Below are 12,591 nucleotides of genomic sequence, written 5' to 3' on the forward strand. Positions count from 1 at the left end.
GGGCACTGATGACGGAATGAAATTTGGAGAAAAGGAATAGGAAGGATTCCTTCTATGAATTCCCCCCATGAACAATAGGTCACTATCATCCCTGACTCCTGCACTGCCATTCTCCTGGATAACACCATTGTCTAGAAATGTAAATAGATCACCCAGAAATACATTCCGACCTGGTGTGTCTGAAGCACTACAAGGGAGTAGCTCAGCACCCAGTAACTGCTGGCCTTGCTGGTGATTCCGTTCCCTCGCGAATGAATCACCAAAAATGGAGGCTTTTGTTTTCATTTGAACACTTTCGAAAGTATTGGTTCCCCAAATCTATCAATCGAGCTTCTAGCAGACATTGTGACGCAACTCTAGAGCAAGTGAGACTGGCTCAGAGGTAGGGACATTACCACTGAACTGCAACGTTTACAATTGATGCTGGTTGGGGAACAATGGGCGCTGGAAGCTCTCGTCAATTCGCCCATTTGACCAGTTGGTGGAGCCTCTAGAACACAATCCTCAGGAACTGTGTGTCTGTGGAAAGAGGATTCTTCCAAACGCCTGTCACACTCTGCTCTCTCTGCATCCTGTCAACCCGAACAAGCACCAAAACAGCTCAGTCCTCGAACTTTGTCAGCAAGGCTCACCTTCAACTTCAATTCATACTTTCAACATCAGAAATCCGCTCAAAGACGCAACGTTTTAAGCAAGAAAGACACATTTGTCGCGAAAAGGCAGCCTCTGGTTGGGCGGATCAACTTGCAAATGTTCAAAGCGGGCGGAGGTGGAGGGATGCACAGAGTCTCTGAGGGTTGGAGGGAGCCCAGACAGGGAGAGGCCAAAGTGGGTATTGGGCCAGAAGGAGTGTCATAACATGGAGAGGAGTGCGAGCCCCCCTTGGATCTGGGTGGTCCCGGGCATTGAGTGAACACGGACTGGTGGATGTGGGCAATGGGGGGCGGGGGGAGAATGGGTGACCGTTCAGGAGGGGACTGGGCTAGCAGCACACACTGCCGAGTTGAGGAAAGGCCTGAGACAGCTGATGACACAGAGTGGGCGTCGTGTCTGGGAGGAGAGAGAGAGAAAGGCTGGGCTCCCCACAAGCGGACCCGTTCCCCCTCCCCCTTCCCAGCCCCGGGGGCACAGGGTGGCGGCTTGTTCCTTCCCTCTGTCGGCTGCTCTATTGTGGGCGGCTCCTTGTCAGCTGTCAGTCCCTTGGCCAGCCCCCTCACACATCCACTGGGACATAAAAGCAGCCGAGTCAGCCCTCAGCCCCACCGAGCTGTTCAGTTTCGGAGTGTGCTCTCTCTCTCTCTCTCTGTCTCTCTCTCTCTGAGTGTGGGTCTCTGTTTCTGTCCACCCCCTGAACAACCTCGAAATGACATCGCAAACCATCATCACCACCACCAGCAGCAGCAGCAGGAAGAGCGGAGGGATAGGAACTAGAGGGAGCATGCATGGATCCGGGTTTTCCGCCGGCTTCAATCGGTTGGGAGGCGGAGGGAGTTTTCAGACATCCCGGCGCGCCCAAAGTGTCGTCCTGGGACCAACCCAGAGGATGTCAGCCTCCAGAATCTCCACTGGCTCTCGGATGTCCGGCATCGGCAGCAGCAGAATGAGTCTAATAGGAGGGGGCTCCGGCAGGATGGGCTTCGGGGGAATGAGTTCTCAGGGGCTGATCCAGAGAACCGCTGCCCTGGACCTGAACGCGCCTTTACCCCAAATCGACACCAGTCAGAACGTTGTCCGCCTGCAGGAGAGCCAGCAGCTCCAGGGACTCAACGACCAATTCGTTGATTTCCTTCCCAGGGTAATGCTCAGTGGGGTCCAGGCAGGTGGGTCTCTAAACTGGGTTCTCTGTGTCTTTCCTCTCTTGTCTTAACTGTCTCTCCATCTCACCCCGCCAGGTTCGGCACTTGGAACAGGTCAATACTCAGCTGAGTATCAAACTGAAACTTCTGCAGGATCAAGGCGAATACAAATCCAACATCGAGAGCATGTTCCAGTCCTACATTGAGAATCTGAGGAACCAACTGGACACGCTTCGCAAGGAGAAGGAGAGGTTCGATGCTGAACTGCTCCAAATGCAATTGCTGGTCGAGGACTACAAGGGCAGGTCAGTGAGCTGCTGCCGGACTTGGTCCCGTATCGCTTCGGAGGCGGTTTCCTATCGGAACGAAACCAAATCCCAGCTGCAGAATGAGATCACTTTGACAAACGGCCACAATGTGAGCTGAGGGAACGGGCCGCAGCGTTGCTCTGTCGGCGCCACTGAACTGCACACGGCCGGGCTGTTACTGTCTGGGAAACACCGGCAGAGGGACTGATCCAGCTCAGAACCTGGTTTGACAGGGTCTAGTTGGTGGCGGGAGGGGGAGGCGAAGAATAACGGAGACTGAGACAAACAGGGACTGTGATAGGGACGGGCCAGAAAGACTTGAGCCTCGGTAAAACAATCTCTTTCATTCCAGATACGAAGATGAAATCAACAAGCGCACAGAAATGGAAAATGAGTTTGTCCTGGTCAAGAAGGTGAATGTTACAAAGCCACACGCTCCAGTTCTCCGTTTGCGGGCACCTTTGGTCAGTTTGATCCAAGTATTTTCTCCCTGTGCTCTTTAGGATGTCGATGACTCGTACATGAGCAAGGTGGAGCTGGAAGCGAAGCTGGAAGCCCTGACCGATGAAATTGAATTCCTGCGGACTATCTATGACGAGGTAAATATGTGCCTTGCCTCACCAGCTGTCCTTTTGCCAATCTTTTGTCCATTCAAGTCTCATGCAATGTAGCCCGAATGGTTTCCAATCACCTTCCAATCTTTCTCCCCGTGCCCTGTAGGAACTCCGGGAGCTCCAGGCCCAGATTCAGAATACATGTGTCAACGTGCAATTGGAGGGTGGGCCGAAGCTCAATGTGCAGGAGCTGTTGGACATCGCCAGGAAACAGTATGAAGCTTGTGCCCAGCAAAGCCGCGAAGATGCGGAAGTTTGGAAACGGACCAAGGTGAAGGTTCCTATTCTTTGGCCCATCTTTCTGACTCGGGCAGGAGCGTGAACTGTGGGACTAACTCGTTCTCAATATCTGTTTGCAGATGCAGGAACTGTCCATGGCGGCTGGACAAGGTGGCGATGATATCAATGCGCTGAAGGTAGAGATAAAGCAGACAACAGATCAGATCCGGAGAATGAATGCAGACATTGATAACCTGAAAAAAGAGGTACGCACAAGTCTAAAATCAAACTGAACACTGAAAAACACTTTTAAACACCTCTCTCTCTCTCCCTGTCTGTCTCTCCGTCTTTTCTGGCTTCTCTCCCTGTCTCACACGATCCAAAAAGCAATAATTCGTTCAGAAGCGATTGAAGGGTCGGCTGAATGCGGTCCATTTCTAACCGCCTGGGGGGCTCCCTGTTGTCTTTCCCGATGGGAATGTGTTGCTGGTCAGTCTGCAATCCACACCGTACCGCTTTTCCCAAATCATGGGGAGGAGGGCGAGCCTTTTGTTTTGCCAAAGTCTCGCTCGGAGCACTGGGGCTGAGCCTCAAACACTGAAGGAACTGACCAAATGAATATTGATGTTCCTCAGCGTGTGAGACTGGAGGAAGCGATCCGGGAAGCGGAGGACCGCGGTGAGATGTCTCTGAAAGAATGTAAATGTCGGATTTCGGATCTGGAAAACGCCCTCCTCCAAGCTCAGCAAGAGCTTTCCGCACAATGCAAGGAATACGAACGGCTGATGAGCATCAAGCTTGCACTGGACATTGAAATTGGCACCTACATGAAACTACTGGAGACAGAAGAGACGAGGTAAGATAAGGGCTAGTTGCTAATCGCAGCCATCACATTGAGTGCTGTGCAGGCAAATTCCAGTCTGCACTTGCAGTTGACTGGTAGCTGTGATCCCTGAGAATGGAATGGGATGGAATACAGGCAGTGTGAATGTGAAGGTGGTTCTGTAATCAGTGACTGACCTCCAGGTCCCACTGAAAGGTCAGGACCCGCACTCCTCACCCTCCAATAGCTTGCTGTCACCTACTACCTGTGGCAACAGTAACGACTGGGCACTTTGCCCGAGGGCAAGGAGCCTGACTGTGCCCATTCAGAAGTGTAGCCCAGGAGACGTCAGTGTCCCTGGGAGAGGGAGATACCTGAGGAAACAGAGGGAAGTCTGACTGTGATTTCCTGTCATTGTCCGCTATAATCTGAGAATGTTTCCTTTCTCAACAGGATGGCAAGTGGGGTAAAAACCCTCAACATCCAGCAAGTACAGAGCCAAGGTAAGAGAATGTCTGTTCTGAGTGAAGGTCGATGATTCTTTCTCCTCAGTATCTGCCCAGCTCCATTCCAATCAGCCATCATCACTCCCCACCTCACAAACCTGATGCTTTCACCATTTGACTTTGCAAAATGGTGCCGAATCTCCACCCTTTGCCATCCTATTTAACATCCCTGATTTACATCACCACACCAGCTTTCAATGTGTAGGACTAGCTTCCATCACTCCTCCCTTCTCTCTCCCTTCTCTGTCTCCTTCTCCACAAACTAGATTTTCCGCCACCTTTTTCTCATCGTCCTGGTAGATTTCAAGGTGGAAATTGTTTCTTTGATTAAGCTCCTGCAAAACATCTTGGGCTATCGTACTTCACTAAAGATACGCTGTGAATTGTAGTCATCTTTCATGTTGCAATTGTTCTTTTAAATTGTAACACCCAGATAATACGACAAGTTTATTTTTACTCTGTCCCCTTTTCCAGGCGGTATGCAGCAGGGCGTGGGCTTTGGAGGTGGATCATCTGCCTTTCAGACCTCGCTGAATTTAGGTGTGAGTAACAGATCGATGTCGAGTGGACAAACGTCATATCAAATGAAGAGCACAGGACTGAGTCAACAAGGGTTCATTTAAAACCAACAGTCTCTCAAAGCAGTTCATTGTCAGAGGTTATACATCCCCTAAGTACTGCATTTAGTGCAGTGGTTAATATGTTTGGATTCACTTCATGTCTGCTCTTCAGAACATCTTAGTTCATCTGTTCACATTTTGTAGTTTTTTGACATGAAGTTAACATTGACATCTTAACCAGTGCACCAAAGAAAGTAAACTTTGTAAAGGTTTGGGTTTGTGGGAAAAGCAGTCAAGTAACTCATGCTATCTTTGTTGGTATCTTTAAAATGGGGAACTAAAGCCAGGCTTTTGCTGTTGAACTCTGTTTCGATATTATGTACAACATTGTATTGGGGATTTACTTTTTCTGTCCTACTCAATAAACGTCTAATCAGCACATCTGGATTGCTTTTTGAACAGCACATTATTAAGTTCACAAAAAGAACAATTTTCATCCTTAGTTGTGAAATTCAAGAACTATCCATTCCTATACCATTAACTTTCAAGAAATATTACGATATTTAGAAAGATGACACTGTATTTTGTACATCAACTGACAGCACAAATACATCATCACTGAAACTATTCAGTACAACATCACTGAAACCATTGTTATGGACTCGACCCGCTCCCCTCAAAATATTTGAAGAAGGTAGCCTAGACTCGAACTTGTTCTTATTATAACGGTGAATGTAAAACATCTGTTCCAGATGCAATGCGAATTGTCAAACGACTTAATGTTAAGCTGTAGTTAAAATACAATCAAAGAAAGACAAACTTAGAATGACTTAACTTGATTGGAAAACTTAATAGGATAATAGGTACAGTAACTATTACTAAATAACTGTTCAGTTATAGCAACATCCCACAAACAACACTCCCTGGCAAATAGAAAAAATCAGACACTGATTCACGCAACTTCTGCAACTCAGGAGGAAGAGAAACATTAATGGGAAATTCAGAGAGAGTGGCAGCCAGGAGACATTCACTGAAGCTTCCAACTATGTTCAGGACACAATCGGTTCCGATATTACTGAAAAAAAATCGAAAACCCAGATATCTGGTCCTGTGAGAGCTGGACACACCTATTCAGGCTTTTCTTCAGAAAAAAAAACCTCCCAAGCTGATTCCTCAAGTGATCTTCAATACTCAGCTCGAGACCTCTGCCTTCCCACCTCGCCAAAATGAAACAGAACAAAATAAATTCTTAAAATGACCACGCAGTGCACAATCACTAAAACCACTCAGTACACACTCACAGGCACCATTTAGCACACACTCACTGGCACCACAGTGCACATTCACTGACACCACTCAGTACACACTCACTGACACCACAGTACACATTCACTGGTACCACTCAGTGCACACTCACTGACACCACTCAGTACACATTCACTGACACCACACAGTACACACTCACAGGCACCACCCAGTACACACTGACTGGCACCACTCAGCACCCTCTCCCTGACACCACTCAGTACACGCTCACTGACACCACCCAGTGCACACTCACTGACACCACTCAGTACACAATCACTGATACCACCCAGTACACACTCACTGACACCACTCAGTACACACTCACTGACACCATACAGTACTCACTCACTGACACCACTCAGTACACGATCACTGACACCACCCAGTACACACTCACTGACACCACTCAGTACACACTCACTGACACCACTCAGTACACAATCACTGACACCACTCAGTACACATTCACTGACACCACCCAGTACACACTCACTGACTCCACACAGTACACAATCACTGACACCATTCAGGACACACTCACTGACACCACGCAGTACACAATCGCTGACACCACTCAGTACACACTCACTGACACCACTCAGTACACGCTCACTGACACCACTCAGCACCCTCTCACTGACACCACTCAGCACCCTCTCACTGATACCACTCAGTACACACTCACTGACACCGCTCAGTGCACACTCACTGACACTACTCAGCACACACTCACTGGCACCACTCAGTCCACAATCACTGACACCATTCAGTACACACTCACTGAAACCACTCAGTACACACTGACTGACACCACGCAGTACACACTCACTGACACCACGCAGTACACAATCACTAACACCACACAGTACACACTCACTGACACCACTCAGCACCCTCTCACTGACACTAATCAGTACACATTCACTGACACCACTCAGTACACACTCACTGACACCACCCAGTACACAATCACTGACACCATTCCATACACAATAACTGACACCAGACAGTACACACTCACTGATACCACGCAGTATACACTCACTGACACCACTCAGTACACAATCACTGACACCACCCAGTACACACACACTGACACCACACAGAACACGCTCACTGACACCACTCAGCACCCTCTCACTGACACCACTCAGTACACACTCACTGACACCACGCAGTACACAATCACCGACACCACTCAGTACACACTCACTGACACCACTCAGTGCACACTCACTGTCACCACTCAGTACACAATCACTGACATCATTCAGTACAGACTCACTGACACCACTCAGTACACACTGACTGACACCACTCAGTACACACTCACTGACACCATTCAGTACACACTCATGAACACCACACAGTACACAATCACTGACACCAGTCAGCACCTTCTCACTGACACCACTCAGTACACACTCACTGACACCATTCAGTACACACTCACTGACACCATTCAGTACACACTCACTAACACAACACAGTACACAATCACTGACACCAGTCAGCACCTTCTCACTGACACCACTCAGTACACACTCACTGACACCATTCAGTACACACTCACTGACACCATTCAGTACATGCTGGCTGACACCACGCAGTACACTCTCACTGACACCACTCAGTACATACTCACTGACACCACCCAGTACACGATCACTGACACCATACAGTACACTCTCACTGAAAACCACGCAGTACACACTCACTGACACCACTCAGTATACGCTCACGGACACCATTCAGTACACAATCACTGAAACCACTCAGTACACACTCACTGGCACAACACAGTACACACTCACTCACACCACTCAGTACACAGTCACTGACACAATTCAGTATACACTCACTGACATCACTCAGTACACAATCAATGACACCACGCAGTTCACAATCACTGACACCACTCAGTACAAACTCACTGACACCACCCAGTACACACTCACTGACACTACTCAGTACACATTCACTGACACCACTCAGTACACTCTCACGAACACCACTCAGTACACGCTCACTGACACCACGCAGTACACAATCACCGACACCACTCAGGACACACTCACTGACACCACTCAGTGCGCACTCGCTGACACTACTCAGTACACACTCACTGGCACCACTCAGTACACACTCACTCACACCACTCAGTACACACTCACTGGCACCACTCAGTACACACTCACTCACACCACTTCGTACACAATCACTGACACCACTCAGTACACACTCACTGACACCACTCAGTATACACTCACTGACACCATGCAGTACACACTGACTGACACCGCGCAGTACACTCTCACTGACACCACGCAGTACACACTCACTGACACAACACAGTACACTCTCACTGACACCACTCAGTACACACTCACTGACACCACCCAGTACACACTCACTGACACCACACAGTGTACGCTCACTGACACCACTCAGTACACAATCACTGACACCATTCAGAACAAACTTACTGACACCACGCAGTACACAATCACTGACACCACTCAGTACACATTCACTGACACCTCTCAGTACACACTCACTGACACCACTCAGCACCCTCTCACTGACACCACTCAGTACACAATCACTGACACCAGTCAGTACACACTCACTGACACCATTCAGGACACACTCATGAACACCACACAGTACACAATCACTGACACCAGTCAGCACCCTCCCACTGACACCACTCAGTACACGCTCACTGACACCATTCAGTACACACTCACTAACACCACACAGTACACAATCACTGACACCAGTCAGCACCTTCTCACTGACACCACTCAGTACACAATCACTGACACCATTCAGAACAAACTTACTGACACCACGCAGTACACAATCACTGACACCACTCAGTACACATTCACTGACACCTCTCAGTACACACTCACTGACACCACTCAGCACCCTCTCACTGACACCACTCAGTACACAATCACTGACACCAGTCAGTACACACTCACTGACACCATTCAGGACACACTCATGAACACCACACAGTACACAATCACTGACACCAGTCAGCACCCTCCCACTGACACCACTCAGTACACACTCACTGACACCATTCAGTACACACTCACGAACACCATTCAGTACATGCTGGCTGACACCACGCAATACACCCTCACTGACACCACTCAGTACATACTCACTGACACCACCCAGTACACAATCACTGACACCATACAGTACACTCTCACTGAAAACCACGCAGTACACACTCACTGACACCACTCAGTATACGCTCACGGACACCACTCAGTACACAATCACTGGCACAACACAGTACACACTCACTCACACCACTCAGTACACAGTCACTGACACAATTCAGTATACACTCACTGACATCACTCAGTACACAATCAATGACACCACGCAGTTCACAATCACTGACACCACTCAGTACAAACTCACTGACACCACCCAGTACACACTCACTGACACTACTCAGTACACGCTCACTGACACCACTCAGTACACTCTCACGAACACCACTCAGTACACGCTCACTGACACCACGCAGTACACAATCACCGACACTACTCAGGACACACTCACTGACACCACTCAGTGCGCACTCGCTGACACTACTCAGTACACACTCACTGGCACTACTCAGAACACACTCACTCACACCACTCAGTACACACTCACTGTCCCCTCCATCCCAACTGTGTAAACACGGACTGCAGTGAGACCTAGTTTGAGGGGAAGAATGTAGAATATCTTTTGAGCGCACATTGGGTCAGATTTGAAATGACATATTCAATGTTTACAATTCTCTGTTGGTGCGAGTCTCTGTCGCGGCAGAAAAGGAAACTGTTTGCTGCTGAAAACAGCCAAGGCAGACAGTTAGGAGGCTGGAAGAACACAGCAAGCCAGGCAGCATCAGGAGGTGGAGAAGACAACATTTCGGGTGTAAGCCTTCTTCAGGGGTGGGCCTGAGGGTGAGGGGAGCTGCAGATAAAGAGAGGGCTGTGGAGGAGGGTTTGGGTGGAGTGAGGAACAGAGTGGTGAGGTCAGGATAGGTGAAGTCAGGTAGAGGGTATGCCCTGATTGGTCAATGGGAGGAATGAGTCCGGTTGGTAGCTGAAAGGAAAGATCGGTTAGAGGACTGGAAGGAAGTGCGAGGGGCTGGGAACGGAGTCGGGGGATGGGGAGGGAGGTTATTTGAAATTGAGGAACTTAATGTTGAGTCCTTCAGGCTGTAGGCTACCAACTGGGTTCATTCCTCCCATGGATCAATCAGGCCGTACCCTCTACCAGTGTTCACCTATCACTGCCTCACCACTCAGCCCCTCTCTCCACCCAAACCTTCCCCCAAACACCCCCACCCCTTTACCTGCAGCTCCCATTATCCCCACCCTCAGTCCTGAGGGAGGGTGAGACCCAAAACATTCATTTCTCCACCTCCCGATGCTGCCTGGCTTGGTGTGCACTTCCAGCCTCCTGCTTGTCTACCTTGGGTTCCAGCATCTGCAGTATTTTTGTCTCTACCTGAAAGCACCCATCCTTATCCCGACATGATATTGAATGGTGTGCAGTGAGGAACTGCTGCATCATATACAGGCAATAGGGAAATCGCTGCTGCATGCCACTTTGGCAGCTCTGCTGCTTCTCTCCTGCTGCACTGACGTTGCTTTTACATCATGGGGTGTTTTAGGGCTCACTTCTCATCGGCCATGAAATGGTCAAGAGTGCTTGTGGTAAGTCATTGGGCTGCACCCAGTGGGCAAATGCCCAGGGTCACAATGTAAGGTGAGGTTACAGTTGCATGACACCTTCATTGTCTGGGTGTGTGTGTGCAATGCTTTGGACAGTCACACATGGCCTGGACACAGAGAAATCTCCCTCACAGCACAATGTACTTACTCCAACTACATTGGCCCTGGCCACAACCATTTTCATTTCCATTGAGCACTTGTGGTTTTCAGGAGAATGGAAGCTCTTTGGGCCGTGAGTTCTGTGAGTCGATCTGAGTCTTCATCTGCACACTGAGCCTGCTAGCATCAAGCCCATCTGGTCAACATGCCAGCAGTGGTATGTAGCTGGGGGTGAGGGTAATGGGAGCTGCAGGTCAAGGGGAGGGTCTGTGTGGTGGAGGGTTTGGGTGGAGAGAGTGGGGCAGTAGTGAGGCAGTGATAGGTGAACACAGGTAGAGGGTACGGTCTGATTGGTCAATGGGAGGAATGAAGCCAGTTGGTAGGTGACAGCTTCAAGGGTACTTTCTTCGGAAGTCAGGCTGTTGCTCACCATCGATAATTCGACCTGAGCCCTTTCGTGGTCTATCTCCGCCCCACTTACACCGTGAGCTGTCCCACATAACCTTTTCACTTTTCTTCTGTTTGCACTCACCATGATTATGTTCCAGAGCCTTTTTCCTGCAGCACTGGACGCTGGATACCCGCACCCACCCTTGACTGTCTGTGGATGGACACCTCACATTGACCATGGTGCACCACTTCAGCAACGTGGCTGGGTAGCCCCGAACAATGAGTAACCAGCATCGTGACTGGTACTGTACAACTCTGCTCCCGTGTTCCTGTCTCTCACTGGATTGATGACAATGGATTCACAGGGCTGACCATGGCCAACTCTCCAGGCTGCAGTAGTATGGTCAACCAAACCGTGACCACTCTGAGCAGCTCAGACCTTGCCCAAGCCCCTGGGCTGATATCAGAGACTGCCCAGAACTTGCCAAATTCCAAAGGTGATATTATTTTAGCCAGATTACACACCTTCCAATTAGACAATTTTGTTCTTGGGAAAGTGCTTGTCTTGAATCACACTGGTAGCCAGGAAGTCCCACAAGCTTCATTACATCTTATTTATTTATTTTTATTGTAAATAATAAGCCCTACTGTTCCAAATAAACTCCTGCCCACTGTAAAGCGAGGTACTCTAACATTGTTGAAGCCTTACAACTGCTGACACATTGAGAGTTATAGAGCTTCATCGAGTCGTGCAGCGCGGAGACAGGCCATTTGGCCCAAACTGGTCCATGCTGACCAAAATGCGCATGCACTCTGACCCCATTTCCCTGCACTTGGCCCATATCCTTCTAATCCTTTCCTATTCATGTATTTGTCCAAATGCCTTTTAAATGTTGTTAATGTACCTACCTCAACCACTTCCGCTGGCAGCTCATGCCAGGTGAGAGAAACTGAGGACTGCAGATGCTGGAGATCACAGTCACAAAATGTGGTGCTGGAAAAGCACAGCCTGTCAGGCAGCATCCGAGGAACAGGCGAGTCCTAGCTTGTCCACCTCTCCCTATAAATCAGATTGCCGAGTTCTGGCAACATCCTTGTAAATTCTTCTGCACTCTTTAAAGTTTAATAACATCCTTTCTATAGCAAGGTGACCAAACCTGAACATAATACTCCAAGTGTGTCCTCACCGACGTCCTGTACAACTGCAACTT

At 49.1% G+C, this 12,591-nt stretch overlaps 2 protein-coding genes and 1 long non-coding RNA gene across 3 annotated transcripts; all 3 read left to right on the forward strand.

Moving 5' to 3' along the window:
• Positions 1-954: 954 nt before the first annotated feature.
• On the forward strand, positions 955-2,069 carry LOC148134665 (uncharacterized). Its single transcript, XM_087985483.1, is given in 2 exon segments — positions 955-1,305; positions 1,307-2,069. Coding segments are annotated over 2 exon segments (912 nt in total). The 3' UTR covers positions 1,868-2,069.
• LOC148134666 (keratin, type II cytoskeletal 8-like) lies at positions 1,983-3,797 on the forward strand. The gene is made up of 6 exons (XM_087985484.1): positions 1,983-2,101; positions 2,457-2,517; positions 2,608-2,703; positions 2,825-2,989; positions 3,078-3,203; positions 3,573-3,797. The coding sequence occupies exons 1-6, from the start codon at positions 1,983-1,985 to the stop codon at positions 3,795-3,797; spliced, it is 792 nt and encodes a 263-aa protein (XP_087841610.1).
• A 417-nt stretch (positions 3,798-4,214) lies between these two features.
• LOC148134667 (uncharacterized) lies at positions 4,215-5,273 on the forward strand. The gene is made up of 2 exons (XR_015755762.1): positions 4,215-4,263; positions 4,741-5,273. It is a non-coding gene; the product is annotated as an uncharacterized LOC148134667 (long non-coding RNA).
• Positions 5,274-12,591: the final 7,318 nt, after the last annotated feature.

The sequence above is a fragment of the Chiloscyllium plagiosum genome, unplaced genomic scaffold, assembly GCF_037043375.1.
Source record: "Chiloscyllium plagiosum isolate Xiang-an unplaced genomic scaffold, Cpla_swu_hap1 HiC_scaffold_53X, whole genome shotgun sequence".
Lineage (NCBI taxonomy): Eukaryota > Metazoa > Chordata > Chondrichthyes > Orectolobiformes > Hemiscylliidae > Chiloscyllium > Chiloscyllium plagiosum.